General features: G+C 34.6%; 3 protein-coding genes across 5 annotated transcripts; 1 reads left to right on the top strand and 2 right to left on the bottom strand.

The window, feature by feature from the left end:
• Nucleotides 1-2,964: 2,964 nt before the first annotated feature.
• LOC105761844 (uncharacterized) lies at nt 2,965-4,747 on the bottom strand. Of its 2 annotated transcripts, none has more exons than XM_012579787.2 (5): nt 4,434-4,747; nt 4,060-4,350; nt 3,680-3,959; nt 3,469-3,588; nt 2,965-3,375 (listed from the first exon to the last, which is right to left on the bottom strand). In XM_012579787.2, the coding sequence occupies exons 1-5, from the start codon at nt 4,644-4,646 to the stop codon at nt 3,248-3,250; spliced, it is 1,032 nt and encodes a 343-aa protein (XP_012435241.1). In that variant the 5' UTR covers nt 4,647-4,747; the 3' UTR covers nt 2,965-3,247. The 2 variants fall into 2 exon arrangements, with proteins under 2 accessions (XP_012435241.1, XP_012435240.1); XM_012579786.2 differs by having other exon boundaries at nt 4,051-4,350; nt 4,434-4,746.
• Nucleotides 4,748-11,567: 6,820 nt separating this feature from the next.
• LOC105761843 (putative lipid-transfer protein DIR1) lies at nt 11,568-12,134 on the top strand. The gene is made up of 2 exons (XM_012579785.2): nt 11,568-11,911; nt 12,003-12,134. Exons 1-2 carry the CDS (start codon nt 11,572-11,574, stop codon nt 12,017-12,019), a joined length of 357 nt encoding a protein of 118 aa, XP_012435239.1. The 5' UTR covers nt 11,568-11,571; the 3' UTR covers nt 12,020-12,134.
• Nucleotides 12,135-12,148: 14 nt separating this feature from the next.
• On the bottom strand, nt 12,149-13,990 carry LOC105761842 (uncharacterized). 2 transcript variants are annotated; one of them, XM_052623159.1, is made up of 7 exons: nt 13,838-13,990; nt 13,392-13,563; nt 13,121-13,214; nt 12,715-12,881; nt 12,588-12,648; nt 12,461-12,516; nt 12,149-12,380 (listed from the first exon to the last, which is right to left on the bottom strand). In XM_052623159.1, exons 2-6 carry the CDS (start codon nt 13,512-13,514, stop codon nt 12,500-12,502), a joined length of 462 nt encoding a protein of 153 aa, XP_052479119.1. In that variant the 5' UTR covers nt 13,515-13,563; nt 13,838-13,990; the 3' UTR covers nt 12,149-12,380; nt 12,461-12,499. The 2 variants fall into 2 exon arrangements, with proteins under 2 accessions (XP_052479119.1, XP_052479120.1); XM_052623160.1 differs by lacking the exon at nt 13,838-13,990 and having other exon boundaries at nt 12,715-12,866; nt 13,392-13,770.
• Nucleotides 13,991-15,001: the final 1,011 nt, after the last annotated feature.

Consider the following 15,001-nt stretch of genomic DNA (forward strand, 5'->3'; position numbering starts at 1 on the left):
ATAGCGTTCACAAAAAGGGATAATTGGACATACCTCACCTTGTACGTACTTCACTAGTCAAGAGTTTATCACAGGCAAGTAACCAAAGAAAAAAATGAACTTTTTGTGGTGCCATAACTTTCCAAGTGAATAAATCACTTTCGAGTTTCTTTTGGACATTATGGGCAAGCAAATTCTTGTACATTCCTGCAATAGAGAAAACACCTCCCAACATCCATCTCCATGTTAAGTAATCTGGCCCAGCAGTTTCCACCGATGGTGCGCATCCCATTATCCGCTTCACAAACTCACAAGGAAGAACCGATTGAAACCAAACCACATTCCATGAACCATCCGTATTAACAACATCGCAAACACGCAAGGAAAACTGAATAGGTCCGTTACCTTTGTAATATTGTGCCAAAGACCCCGACTCCTTAAGGATTAAGCCAAAAATTAACTAGACGACCATCTCGAATCTCCCAGATGAGACCCTTCTTTACATTCTCCCAAACATTAGCTATGGTTCGCCAGATGTAGGAGCAACTACTACGCTGAATGCCATTAACAAGATCCCATGAAAATTACATTTATTCCTCAGTATTGGTCTCCATGTTGAAACCCAATTTTAATAGGAATAGTTTGTCCTGATCCTGAAGTCTTCTAATCCCAAACCTCATTTAAATTCAATGTGCAATAAACATCTCAGTTTACCAAATACACCTTTCTTTCCGAGGCTGATGATCCCCACAAAAAATTTGAGCCAATTTTTCAATTTCATAGTAGACCGATGTTGGAATTCTAGCAGTATCCATGAAATAATTGGGGACTGTAATTAGCACACTCTTTACTAGAGACAGCCAACCAACAATAGTTTCCGAGCACCCCAAAAGTCTAGCTCGGACTTTATCAACTAGAAACTGAAACGTACCAACCCCCACCCTATTATGAAATAAGGGTATACCAAGATACTTGCCTAGATCGTTGACTTTAGTAAAACCAAGTTTGACACCCAACCTTGAAGCAACCTTTTCTGAAACATTCCTTGAGAAAAATACTTGGGTCTTCAACCTATTAACACGATGCCCTGAGTAATGACAGAATTTATCCAGGACGTGGTTGAGACAATCAACACCCTTATCTTCAGCTCTGCAAAAAAACAAAAGGTCATCTGCATAGAAAAGGTGAGATTAGGCAGGACCTCTATGAGAAAGTAACAAAGGTTCCCAAGACCCCCTTCCCATAGCTGCTTCAGTCATATGCCCAAGCCTTTCCATTACTAAAACCAACAAATAAGGAGAGAGAGGATCCCCTTGTATATCAGAATGAGGTACACATGACAGATTACGTGTAACTATCTGGTAATTTTTTCAATCATGCTAGTTTTTAACAATAAAAATGGATAAAAATTTTAACAGAAATGACTAATTTGCTCTAATATACAAAGATTAATTTGCCATTTTTTTAAGTAAATGGGCAAATACAATCCAACTTTTAGTACAAAGTCGTCCATGTTATTTTTACCTCTTTTAGGACCTTACCTAGTAAAAAATATTCCTGTACTGGTGAAATTACAAAATAAAATTTATTTAAACTTTAATAAGTGAACCATGTTTTTTCTTTCTTTCCTTGGTCCATGAAATAAAAAGCCAAAATGAAAGATGTTTGAAAATTATAAGCTTTATTATAATTATTATCATCATTATTGCATCCATTTATTAAAGTTATATAATTGCCATTTAGGTGAAACCACTTTTTTTTTTCTTTCCGATGGCTAGACAAGCAAAGCATTATTTCAATGTTTGGGGTACTAAAACTAAGTCGGTTTCCTTTTTCCACGGTGATGAATAATTTTCTTCCCAATGCTATGCTACCACATATTATTGCACGTAGGAATTCCAAAAGTGAATCAATTATCATCTAGTCTTCCTTCCTCCTATCAAATATATATTAAAATTATCGAATGATAATATAATTTATCATTACATTAATAAATAAATCTTGAAAAATCCAGCTTCTAAAGACAAGAATTTTGAATAATATATATCATGACAAGAAGGGGAAACTCTCAAAGGGTCATGACAGAGATCATAGACAGGCCTGTCTGAATTTGCTTTGCCTTTTGCTTGCATATCTATTATCTCTGTCATGTCCCTACAAGCTTGGAATCTTCATAGCTGCCGTTGCCGGCCATGCAATCCAGTTCTTCGTCGTTCCGGCTGAGGAAACAGAGCACAAGTGTTACATACGTCTCCCAACATCCCTTAGTTCTAACATTTGGTGATTACAGTATGTCAGAAGCCAGAACCAATTTAAAATGCAAGTTAACCAAACATTAACAACACTCGGATAATAAATGGTTTCGAATGGAAAGGAGTGGTCTACCTTGAAGGGAAAAATTGTTTAGCCATTTGCTTTGAGCCCAAGTGGAAGAAGAAGAAAAAACAGGGGACCCAACCACAGGAAGTCCAAGTGGTAACTGCTGAAACCCTCAAATCAAACTTAAACTTGTAATAATAAAAATTTGACACGAGGAAAATGATGTATGTACTTTGTCCTCACTTCCTTTGCCTCATAAGTCGGTAACCACACAATTTATAAATCTCAAAATGCAATTATAAGTATGAAAGGTTAATTCAGTAAATTCTCACTATTTTAATGGGTGACTAATGAAGAACATAGGGAGGGGTTTTTCCCAATATGAAAAGAAAACAATGTAATATTGTGGACCAAGTCAAATAAAACCCCACAACATGTAACGTAATGCACACTACCGTCACAACCACCACTAAAGGCACGTTAAACTGCCCCCAAAACACACGTATACGCGCAATAGAACCGGCGTTTAAAGATGCATAGCCTCGGACGTGGTCGACCGATTCCATGTCTCCATCACTATCCTTTTTACCTTATCTAGTCCTCACCAAAATCCATCATTTAAAAGTATAATAATAATATTCTGATATTAAATGAAAAATGGGGATGTTGTAATAAAACCTCGTTCATTTCATTAACATTTTCACTTTCAACAACATATACTTATTCCCAGATTACAAAAGAGTAACCTCTTCCTATAGCTTTAACTGGTTTTCCCTAAGCCCAAAGTAATGAACAAAATCTGGCTGCAACCCCATATATATATATATATATATATCACCATCATTCCTGGAAACTAGAAAATTATTGATTTTCATCTAAACCTAACCCTAAAAACCTATATATGTCATCTATACTACTAATTTAGTCAACAACCATATGCAAAGTTGAGTCAATAAGTCCAATCTTGTGGTAACTGAACTTCACGGTTGATCCCTTGGTGAGGCCTTGAGTTGTGCTGTTTCTTACTTGAAAAAACATTCCCAGTCCCACCACTTCGAAGCTTCAAAGCAGCAGCATCTACAAATATAAGTAAAACCCATAACTAGAAAGTAATTTAAATTTGAAAATCAAAACTAGTTTGCCCAAAGATTTGTTTTTATTTTTTATTACCATTATCAGCAGTGAAACTTGTGTTGAACCCAGGATGAAGATTGGGTCTAGCACCAATCTCATCAAGGTTCAAGTTCAAGGCTTGAACTACTCTAGCTGGAAGTAGAACAGTTGAACAAGCTGCCAAAATAACAAAATGTTATCAAAGGGACAACAAATTTAAAAAAAGAACAAAAACAGGAAATGGCTAAATGGGCATGTATGTATGTACCTGGTTTCTTGTTGGATTCAGAAGGGGTACCAATATGACTGGGCAGGAAAACACCAGTTCCAGTACATTCCTTTTTACCATTTGGATTCCCCAAGAAAACAGCCCGCATACCGGACCCGTTTTGTGGCTGTAGAGGTGGCCATGCAGATGGAGACATACCCAAAGGCCTATTATTATTACTATTCCTTCCTTTGTTTTGGAACACAAGGCTGTAGTTCTGCTGATACTGATGTTGATGTTTCAGTTGTTTCATTAGCTGTTGTTGCTTCAATTGTTGAACCTGCAATTAGAAAAATGAAACACCCAAATTAATACCATGGCGGAGGGGAAAAAAAAGGCAATTTTAAGCTGGTTTTTGAGGTTTATTTTACTTGACTGGCCTGCAAATTGCGGTGAGAAAGTGACTGGTGAAAAGGGTAAAAGCCAGAAACATCAATGGACTTTCTTGCCGGTGGACCCAAGAGACCTCTGTTGGTGAATCCACCGTACGATGATTCTCTATTCTCTCGCATGCTTGCCACTTCCCCTGCCACCGCCGCATAATCCCACCTTCCCAGCGGCGATGAAACTCGAGATTGACAGTTAAAGCTTCCATGAGGCCCTTGCTTGCAGCTACAACCGCTCCTTAACGCACATAGAGTCGATTGAGGCGAACTGGGCAACACCCGTCCCTAAAAAACCGAAACAAGAAATGAAATTAGAACCCATCCCTAATAACTGACCAGAGAAGTTGTGTTAAGTTGTTTAAATCAACCTTGGAGTATTGAGAGGCAAACGCATGGTTGTTCCGGAGAGTAGAGTGGGCCATTAGACGAGTTAACTCAGCCAGGTAATCTTCTTCATCACTGTCTGTTTCAGTAGAACCCACCACAGACTCAACCGGAAAATTAAGCCCAAACCAAAACTCATCGTCGGTTAAAAACTGAGACGGAAGCCAAAACTCAGCGTCGTCTAAAACTTTAGCCATGAGAAAGAACAGAGAAAAGCAAGCAAGAAAATATGAAAGCTTGGTAATGAATGGGTAATTGCTGGGTTGTTACGATTTAATAAGCAATGGCATGGCGTTACAAGGCTGTGGCAGAGGTACGAGGGCCCAGCCGAGCCATTGGGCAAAATAAATAAAATAGAACTCAGTCAGTGTCAAGAGAGTATAGTAACGGTAAAAGTACCATAATGGTCCCTATATTAGAAATTAGATTAAATTTTGTCCCTTTAACTTAAAAAATAGTAAATTAATCTCTATACATTATATCAAAGATCAAATTGATCCTCCCTATTAAAAATTTCATTCATTTTTACTGTTGTAAATAACGTGGCTAATGGAATAACCGGATAGTAACACGTGGTGTGCCACATATACATCATACTGACGTATAGAGACCAAATTTTAATGTATATAGGAAGCATAATGAAATTTAACTCGTGATAAAAGAATCTCCCTAGTACTTTTACCTAATTATCTAAAAGATTTATATTTGTAGAAGGACCAGTAGCTTAAAGAGGATGCTTAAAAATACGCCTTGGCCTGGCCCGAGGGTGGCAGTGGGCATGGTGTGGGGTCGATGGAGGGAGCAGTTGATGCCAGCCAATTCAAATATCCATATTTATCCTATTCAATTTTATGATTTTTTTTAATGTTTCAATTCAATCCCAAGCCACACTAGATGCCCAATTAATATAATGAAATTCCTCGAACCATTTGATTGGGAGTGCCTATTTTTTTTTCAATTTGGAGATCTATAAAGATGCCAATTGAGTCTTAGTTTGATTGGTATGAGTATTGTTGTCAATGTGGGAGGGCGTAGGTTCGAGTGCGCTGAAGTACATTATCCCCCTATTTATGAATTGGGAAGAGATTATGGGTAATTCTAGATACTTCGATGGTTAAACCAGTCTATTCTATGTATCTTAAGAATTAAGGATGGATTGAAGATTTAATATCAAATATTTTTTATGATTCAATCTATACTTTTGATAGGTTTTTTATTTTGGAAAAAGTATAGGGGTTTATTGAGGGGAAGCTAAACAATAAAATAAAGGTTACAATAAATTGTGTGAGCCACGACGTGGGAGGCTATGCTTCACCATCACTACCAACACAAGCACACCAGACATTTGTCCTAGCTAACCTACGCACCTCTCCACTCAGCAAAATCCAGGGGCTTAATAATATTCCTTTGCGCATGATGTCCTCTCATTCTTTTTCTTTTTTCAATTTAATCCAAACCCATTAAATGGTTTAGCAGGTGCTGTAACATGGTACATAATAGTAACATATATGGGAGGAGACAGGGAGCAACATGTACATATCCATTTTCAGCTAAAGCCTGTGGTGGGATCAGCTTTCAGATTTTGGGTAGTGGCAGTGGTGGATTAATTGAGGCAAACTCAAAATGGTGTCACAATCACTACACCATACCCCTATTATCCCCCATCTTTGTTTCATTAATGGCCAAAGAAATAAAACTTCAAAATAGGATTAAACCATCCATGCCTTTCTTTTATCTCTAACGTACTAATGCATTCATTTCGAATGCTGTCATATTACATTTTACTCTCTTTACATAAAAATAGACAAATTAATTTTTTTATATTAAATCAAAGAGTAAATTAACATGTGACATGTTTCACGCACTATCTAGAATTTTTCAATTATTTTTGTTTGTTGTAAAATATGATGAAGCATTTGGAGTGTAGGTAGCAAAACGTATCCCGACAACCGGTTGAGATGTTTATCTGACATTTCTTGCCTTTACGGACACTTGCTGGTTTTGCCTGACAAAACTCTCAACACAATCCCTTTTTTCACCCTTCATTACCAGTGGATTGTATATGATTTATTTATTATGAATCTCGAAAATAAATGCTACGAAATAATAATTAAAAATAAGAGATGGTGGATGGTGGAATAATTGTTGGATGAAATTGGGAGTGATGGAACCTGCACATGGCATGGGGATGATGAGTCTCATAATGCATGCGTGGGATGGATGGAACGTGCTAAGCAACAATTCCTCTCATCATAGGCACTCTACAATTGAGTGAAGCAAATAGTGCATGTATCATCATCAATAATTAATACTCATAATACGAGTTTTAAGCTTAATTAAAGGAAGGGTTAATTTGAAATTATGACGCATATCTTCAATTAATTATTAAAACTTCAAAATGATTAATATCATATCAATGAAGTCTTATCGTGTTTAATTTGAGTGTCAAATAATAATTTTAATGGCCTAATGACTTATTTAGCCCTCTAATTTTATAGCAAAATTCATTTTAATCTCCCATTTAATTTTTCGCCTTTATTAACCTTTGAATTTGTGCTTTCTTTTATCAAATCACCCCAAAGGGGTGGAAAAAAATAGTAAATGTTAACTTCGGTAACATGGACATATACAAGGATGCCACATAAACTGTAACACTCATTGCCCGATCCAATCACCTGACTCGAGTTTCATGATGCTACTTTAGTTACCGGAACATCCACATGCAAATCATAACATTGAATTCAATTTAAATAATCAAGTTGTTCTAAATACATGCATAATAGCAATTATAAACCAAATAGAGACTAAATCGAGCATACAAACATAGTTTAATAGATTCGAGCATGATTAAGGACCAATATGAAATTTTTTAAAATTTTGTAACTAGGTATCGATACCAAAGAAATAAATATAAATACTTTTATGGTAGGTATTGATACTATAATCAATATTGATAACGTTTTGGCATTCTGCCATTTTCAAAACACTGATCATCTGGTAATGTATCGACACATTGGTCCCTGGTATCGAAACTTTTACTCAGATAGCTAAATTCATCAGTTTTAAAGTACTTTTTATGCTCAATCCAAGGCTTTGTCAAAAAGTGACTCAAATACACATAAGACCTATATAAAACTCATTCAAAACATGCTCAAATCACCATATTTCAACCATGTTCAATCAACCCATAACAAACCTCAATTGACCAACTAACCATTTCAATTACATCATATGTTCTACAAGTCGGCAATCTACAGGGAAAGGGAAAACAAATGAGGTAAGCATAGCAATGCTTAGTAAGTTCACAAGTATTAAACCAAGTAACTTACCTCATGTTATAATTATACATTACATGCTACTTAGCTTGGTAAAGTTTGTCTAACATGACAAATCAAATATAAAAAAAAGGTTAGTTCAACATTTACCATACCATATAGTAACTCAATCATGCAACATTTCAATTCACTTATTCAACATTTCATTACCATTCACAAAACAAATGATCATTTAATCAATTCACTATATTAATCATATCATACAATCTATTTATTCGCAATACATCCCATTTCAAATTAATGTCAAACATTATTTTTAATTCATGATTTGAATTCTCAATCCAATTCATATTATACCATATGAACTTCATTCTCATATCATATCAATTCATCTTTATACCAAATATACATCATATGTCAATTTAATGTTAATCACTACTTCGTTTCATAATACAAATTTCGAATCACATTCATCAATTTGTCACGTTTCCATATTGGCCCTCTGGGCTTTTATAACCAATATACAATATGTATATGTATCATCCGATCATCATATCAACTCAATCAAAATGCCATTTATTCCATTTACATTATACATGTCCCTATTAACCTGACTCGAGTTCGGATGCATACATGGATCTACCAATCACACTAATTTAGCACTTAGTGCCTATCAGATAAATCTGAAATAGTAAGTTGCGCCTAACGCTACTCTGTAAAATAAAAAAATAGATGCCCACAACACTGGTCGGTATAACCTAAAAATGGGTGTCCTCAACACTCCTCGGCACGTAGTAGTATAACCTTGAACTCTTCCTATCCTATGGTATGCCAACTATATCCGACTTTACCCAAATAGTTAATAGGGTAATAGTTTCTCAATTTCATTACATAATTTCATCAACCAATCATAAATTCTCAAATATGATAACATATCACATAAAATGCTAATTCAATTTCACACTTATAACATTATATTATATTTTCACATATATTCAATTCGGTCCTTATCACCATCAACCGGTCTAAATTGAATCAATTCAACTCATTTCATCAAATCATCATTTTATCACATAACATATCCTATTTTGGTCCAATTTAAGGTCAATTCCTTAATTATTTCAATTTGCAATTCATCGTATTCAATTTAATCCTCTATCTCACCTTTTTGTACGAATTGTAAAAATCAAAATTTCAATTGAACATATTTAAAATTATAATTATAAATGTACAAAAATTAACACAAACATACCGTATGAACTTACGGAAAAAGCAGATAATGGTCAATTCTCTAAAGACTAATAAACAATTTTGTCGTTTTTCCATGATTACTTCTAATTTGTTCCAATTCCCAATCTATACAATTATTCAATTCAATTTATCAATTTTAACCCTTTTATATCACCCTATTATAAACATATATCAGCTCAATTTTATTATTTGGATGTGTCCTAAAATTTGTATTTTATTTAATTTAGTCCCTAAAATCAAACTTATCATATCGTTCGAAGTTGAACTCCAAATTTGAAACTCGCTTCAAATATGTCCATATATAATATCCTATTATCACGATTTACAAAATTTCATACAAATTTCAAAATATTCACAATTTAGTCATAAACTCAAAAGTAACAATTAGTTTCACAATTTAATCCTTTTTCCATTCCTAAGTTTTAAACCATTTCCATTCCTAAGTTTTTAAACCATCATTTTAAAAATAAAAGCTTCTAATATCTCTAATAGTAACATTTAAAATCTTTAATAGTTTTACAAACAAAGATACAATATATATATAGACCAAATTACAACGAATCACAAAAATATAAAATTTACGAAAAACTGAACTAAAAATCACTTATATGCAATGGATGAAAAGCTTGCATGAAAAGAATGGCTTCCCTTTTCTTTCTTAATTGTTTCGGCTGGAGAATGAAGAACAGAAGATGAGCACTCATATTTTCTTCTGTTCTTCTATTAGTTATTAGTGATTTACCAAAATGCCCTTTTTTAATTTAACATAAACATGACATTAACCCTAAACCCTAAGCCCTAAACGTGTTAAAAAATCATTGTCATTAAAGAGTTATTTCATTTTTGTTAAAATATTATATCCAAATTGCTCATGTGATAGGTATATACATTTTTTTTTAAATTTAACCAATGTGTTTTAAATATGTTCCACGTTAGATTCGGACTAATATTTCGTGGTCGAGTTGATGGCTAGGCTGGAAAGCTTGGGTTGATACAATAAATATACACTTTAAGGATTCAATTGTATCATTTCAATGTTTAAAGACTAATTTAGAATCTTAATAATAGTTCTAGCCTTTTCAAAACAAAATGTAGGAATTGGGAGACTTTTTTGGGGGGTGGTTAGGGTAGGAGTTGTCCACAGATCAAAACTTGAAGTTTGTCTATATAAGGTTTAGGTTTGAAGGTTTGAAGATGGTTGTCTCACATCATGTTTCCATAATCTTTATTATGCTGCCATTGATCCCACATTAACTCAAAATTCTGATGCCATTTGATATCTGCAAATCATATTCAACCTTGGACATGGTGTTCCTCATAAGATTACAATAGCAATATATATATATATATATATATATATATATATATTATGTTGTTAATTTTTACAATTATTTCGAAGTCATGACTCTTGATTTGTAAATTTTAAGACATCCAAAAGCAAGAACAACTTGGTTGGGGTTTGGCAGATTTGGAGGAAAAAATGTGTCAAGCAACAAAGCACAATCAAATAACAAAACAAAAAGGTTGTATTAAAAGAAAAAGCATTGCAAATGAGTGGCGCGTCGGTGGGAGACCATCTGTAAAACTATAAGCTTTAAACATGTCTGAATGTCTGATTACGTACATACTAATAATCAATAACTAATATTAATCACAAACAGTGCTAAACCCTCCTTCCCCCCAAAAAAAAAGAGTTGGATCAAAAGTGTTTTATATTATCCTAGGTATGGAGAGAAGATATAATGGAGGAACTTGTCCACCTTGATTAGCGGGGAAGAAGAAGTTATGTCTGAAGCTTGTCGTTTTCTTTTTCTGGTGGAACACACGAAGCTGTTTCACCATATCTGTTGATTAATGTGGAAAACACAAGCTGACAGAAGCAGCTTAACTGTTGAAAAAGCTGCTAATGTTATGTATTGGTGATGGATTCGTGCTTTATCTTTTGGGCTTTTCAATAGGGAAAATTACATACCCGACAGCAACTCCAACTCCAACATGACAATGTTCAAACCCCAAACATATAAAACCTTGGAAGAAAGAATATATTATTAAGCAGAACATAACGGCCCAACTCTCTTTTGATTTGGGTACTAAACCTCTCAGTGGATTGGGTTAGTTCAGGTATTTTATCAGAAAAAAAGCTACTAGTTTAGTGTTATAATGTACATTAAGAACCAATGTGGTCCGAAGTTATGCTCGGGGGAGTTGATTACACGTTTCCACTAAAAGGTCGCTTGATTGGATCAAGCACACTGTGATCTGTTGTATACTTGGCATCTGGCAATGAAGTTCCAGAAATAGCAGCTGAAGTAGCAAAAATGGAAACTTCTATTTTCAAGGTTGTTGACACTGTCATTGAGATGATTACAAGTGGAGGAATCATCATTTTCACTGCATATACCTAACTCTGATAGAAATAAACAAGAACTAGATAATTCTCCCAAATATATTTTTTTAAAGTAAGTGCTACAATAATAAAATTGTCTGTTCTTTTACTGCCACCTCCATTATCAGTAGTGGGCTAAAGCTGCTCTTACATAATGTTGCAGTATAAATACCCCTTCAGAACAAGGGTTGCTGCATTAAGCTTCGAGCAATGGCATCTACAATGAAATTCATGTGCCTCGTAGGATTGGTTGTGCTTGTAAGCATTTTGGGGCTACAAAACGTTGATGCAGCAGGGGAATGTGGGAAATCATCACCTGATAATGAAGCAATGAAGATGATCCCGTGTGCCGAAGCGGCACAAGACGAGAATGCTCCTGTTTCTGCCGCTTGTTGCACCCAAGTGAGGCAAATCGGCCACAATCCAAGCTGCCTCTGTGCTGTTATGCTCTCCAACACTGCTAAATCGTCCGGAATCAAGCCAGAAATAGCCATAACAATCCCTAAACGATGCAACATAGCCAACCGTCCGATCGGTTACAAGTGTGGAGGTCAGTTATGATTTCATTGCTACATTATTCATCTAATCTTTTAGTTTCTGAAAATTGTTATTAATTATGACTACTTGTTTGCACTTTGCAGCTTACACACTTCCTTGAATGGACCTCACATATGATACTAATCACTATGTAATTTAAGCTTTACTTGTGTACCAATACAAGCTTGCAGCTTGCTATATTGAATAAAAAGAAAAAAGGAATTGGAGACAATAAAGGTAGACAAGAGAGTTCAACCATGGATAAACCATACATTCAAGCAAAAGTAACAATCCATCATAATAATATATAGTCACTAAGAAGCAAGTTTGATAATCCTTAAAAGGGAGACCAAATAACTATAATTGCTTGGCTGGAGACAGTAATAAACAATCCAGCTCTCTGCAACATTTGATTTACTATATAATCCATCTCCTATATCTATAACTTGAAACAGATTAAAATGTTGCCCATATCTTCCTCTGTACCTGTTAAGGATAAAAACCAAAATTTATCAGACATTGCATTGGTCCAATTCAGGGAGATTTTGATTAAGTAGCAAAGGTACCTTTATAAGTATATATCCTGATTGGCAAACAAGTACTAGTAATATAGAGAACCTGCAGAAATAACAAACATGTTAAACCTTTGAATTGGAATGTTTTTGTCCAAATAGGCAATTATACAGTACCTTGCCACCAGTTTCCTCTTGATGCAAACCCTGGATCATCTTCTCCAATATCCTTGTTAAACTAAGAAATTAAGAAAACAAGTTAGCAGATTCCTAAATAAAATGTCAGATCACTAGTACTACTCACCACGGAGTTCAATTCCAAGTCCTCTCTACTCTTGGGATCGAAGCATACATCTTGGCCACCGTAGAAGATCGATGAACTTAAATGACAGGGTTCAACCCGTTGTTCCTCATAAATGTTTCTATTTCCCATGTTCTGATTTTCACCTTCATGTCCTTTGGAAGAATTACCTGATATAGATATTAATGAATGGATTTGGAGAGAATTTCCAGGCACCAAAAATTGAGCATTCACTAATTACAAAGTGGAAACAGAAGCAATTGTTGGAAACTACTTCAATTCACACTTTATATCACAAGAATTCTGTAAGAGAAAACTTGGTTCTTGTTTTGGTCTAGTGCACAACAACACCTAATACTATATGTAATGAACAAAATGGTGTGGAATGGAACTAGACTGATGAACATACCATAGGGACCTGGATTTGTTGTGTTCCATGGCTCTTTGGGTGAATCGTACCTTTTGGTAATAAGGTCATGACGCAGTGACTCCCTACCTAATACCTATAACATATACAACAATAACAAAAGAATGTCATTTGTTCAACTCTGCAATGCTCTCAGCAGCCATTAATCAGTCATGTAAAGCTCAAACAAGATAAAAATCCCAATTGAGAAAATGAAAACTATCCATGGATCAAATGGAAAGAACAAACAAACATGGTAATAATAAAATAATACCTTAGATGGAGGAGCAAAAATAGAGCCAAAAATCCCAGTAGAAGAAGAAGGTGGGTCTTTTGAACCAAATAGCTCTGAAGCTAAAGAAGAAGAAGAAGACCCCACTTTTTTATTTCCTTCCATTATTCTCTACACACAAAATCAAGCTTCTCTTTTGCTCTCTTGTGAATCCCTATATATTTAAAAAGCACCACCGTCAAAGAATCAAAACAAAGAGGATCAAAGAACAAAAACAGTACGCAACAAAGAAAGACACGTGAGGATTGCTCTTTGTGTTAGCATCAGTTATTGTTTTTCTTTCAATGAAAAGAAAAGAAACCGTCCTCTCCCTTTTACCGATTTTTACAAAAGATTGAACCTTTGAAAAAAAAAAACGGACATGCAGACAGATATATACGACACGTGAAAGCAGTAATTTTGTATGAATGAAAGTTCAAAGTTCCAACCTTTTTTTACACTCAAAGTCGATCCTTTTGAATTTCCCAGTACACTAACAATGGTCCATATTTATACACACAAAGTGATGTATGGTATAAGGAAAGTAAATCGGTTACATAATTAATATCCCAATCAAATAAAAAAAGATACGTCTTTCATATCCAATTATCCTTATTGCCTTGAATTGAAATTTGACTTGATGATACTAAGCCAGGGTATAAGGCATAGATGATGGCAGTTAGTTGACCAATGCCTACCCCACTTATGACCTTATCCTTTTATCCTATCGGAGCAAACTGGTGGGTTCTTGTAAATTTTAGAGCTAATGGTAATAGACCTGGAAAACCCTGTTTATTACACAACATACATGAATTAAGCTACCCTGTCTAGTTCTTGTAATGCTTTGTTAACTACCATGAGATCATTGTTTTGACAGTATTACAGAAAAGAAACAAACAATATTGTAATCCAATGTTATCCAAAGACCAAAAAGAAAAAGGGTTCAAGTGCATGAACTACATGTGTCCAAAAATTTCCCCACATGGTGTGTCGTCGTCCTAGAATAGAACCTGTCAGCTTCTCAAAGGATGCTGTTATATCGCGTTTGCCTCTTCCAAAGCCTGTTTTTTTTTTTTTTCTTTCCTGGAGTTAAATATTTTCCAATTTTCTATTAAGTTTGAAATTAGGAAAAAATATTTTTTTCATTGTGGGGGAGTTTTTTCTCTCTACATTATTGGCGAATTACAAGGCTTGAAATGAGCAAATCATAAGGCAAATAATTTTCTTGTGAAAATTATAAAAAGATTAAAGAAAGAGGAGAATGAAGAGAAGATAAAAAAAAGTAAAATTTTATGCTAAAGCTATGGGTGAAATGTTGTGGATGAAAATGCAACACCTAACACAAAGTAATATGGGATTGGATAAGAACAAAATTTAGAGAAAATAAATAATAATAAAAAAGTAAAAGAAAAGTGTAAGCACTTTAAGAGGATGGCAGTCATGTCCCTATTTGGCATGTGCCTACTGCTCAGTACTGCTTTGACATATATTAATGCTTGCTTATTATATTAAATTATATTCTTGGATTTTGTTTTTCTTGCAAAACTGGAAAGTCTTTTTATGCTCAATTTTCTCTATTTGGGTGGAGAAGATACAAGAGACTAAGCCCAAAA

Source organism: Gossypium raimondii, chromosome 11 (assembly GCF_025698545.1).
Source record: "Gossypium raimondii isolate GPD5lz chromosome 11, ASM2569854v1, whole genome shotgun sequence".
In the NCBI taxonomy this organism is placed as follows: Eukaryota; Viridiplantae; Streptophyta; class Magnoliopsida; order Malvales; family Malvaceae; genus Gossypium; species Gossypium raimondii.

What these genes read in the sequence shown, in the direction of transcription:
- LOC105761844 (XM_012579786.2), bottom strand. Translation starts at nt 4,646, where the DNA reads ATGGCTAAAGTTTTAGACGACGCTGAGTTTTGGCTTCCGTCTCAGTTT. An exon ending in TTGCCTCTCAATACTCCAAG is followed by an intron (nt 4,351 to 4,433) that starts GTTGATTTAAAC and finishes TCGGTTTTTTAG; the next exon opens with GGACGGGTGTTGCCCAGTTC. An exon ending in TGAATCCAACAAGAAACCAG is followed by an intron (nt 3,589 to 3,679) that starts GTACATACATAC and finishes TTATTTTGGCAG; the next exon opens with CTTGTTCAACTGTTCTACTT.
- LOC105761843 (XM_012579785.2), top strand. Translation starts at nt 11,572, where the DNA reads ATGGCATCTACAATGAAATTCATGTGCCTCGTAGGATTGGTTGTGCTT.
- LOC105761842 (XM_052623159.1), bottom strand. Translation starts at nt 13,514, where the DNA reads ATGGAAGGAAATAAAAAAGTGGGGTCTTCTTCTTCTTCTTTAGCTTCA. An exon ending in TTTTTGCTCCTCCATCTAAG is followed by an intron (nt 13,215 to 13,391) that starts GTATTATTTTAT and finishes TATATGTTATAG; the next exon opens with GTATTAGGTAGGGAGTCACT. An exon ending in ACTTGGAATTGAACTCCGTG is followed by an intron (nt 12,649 to 12,714) that starts GTGAGTAGTACT and finishes TTAATTTCTTAG; the next exon opens with TTTAACAAGGATATTGGAGA.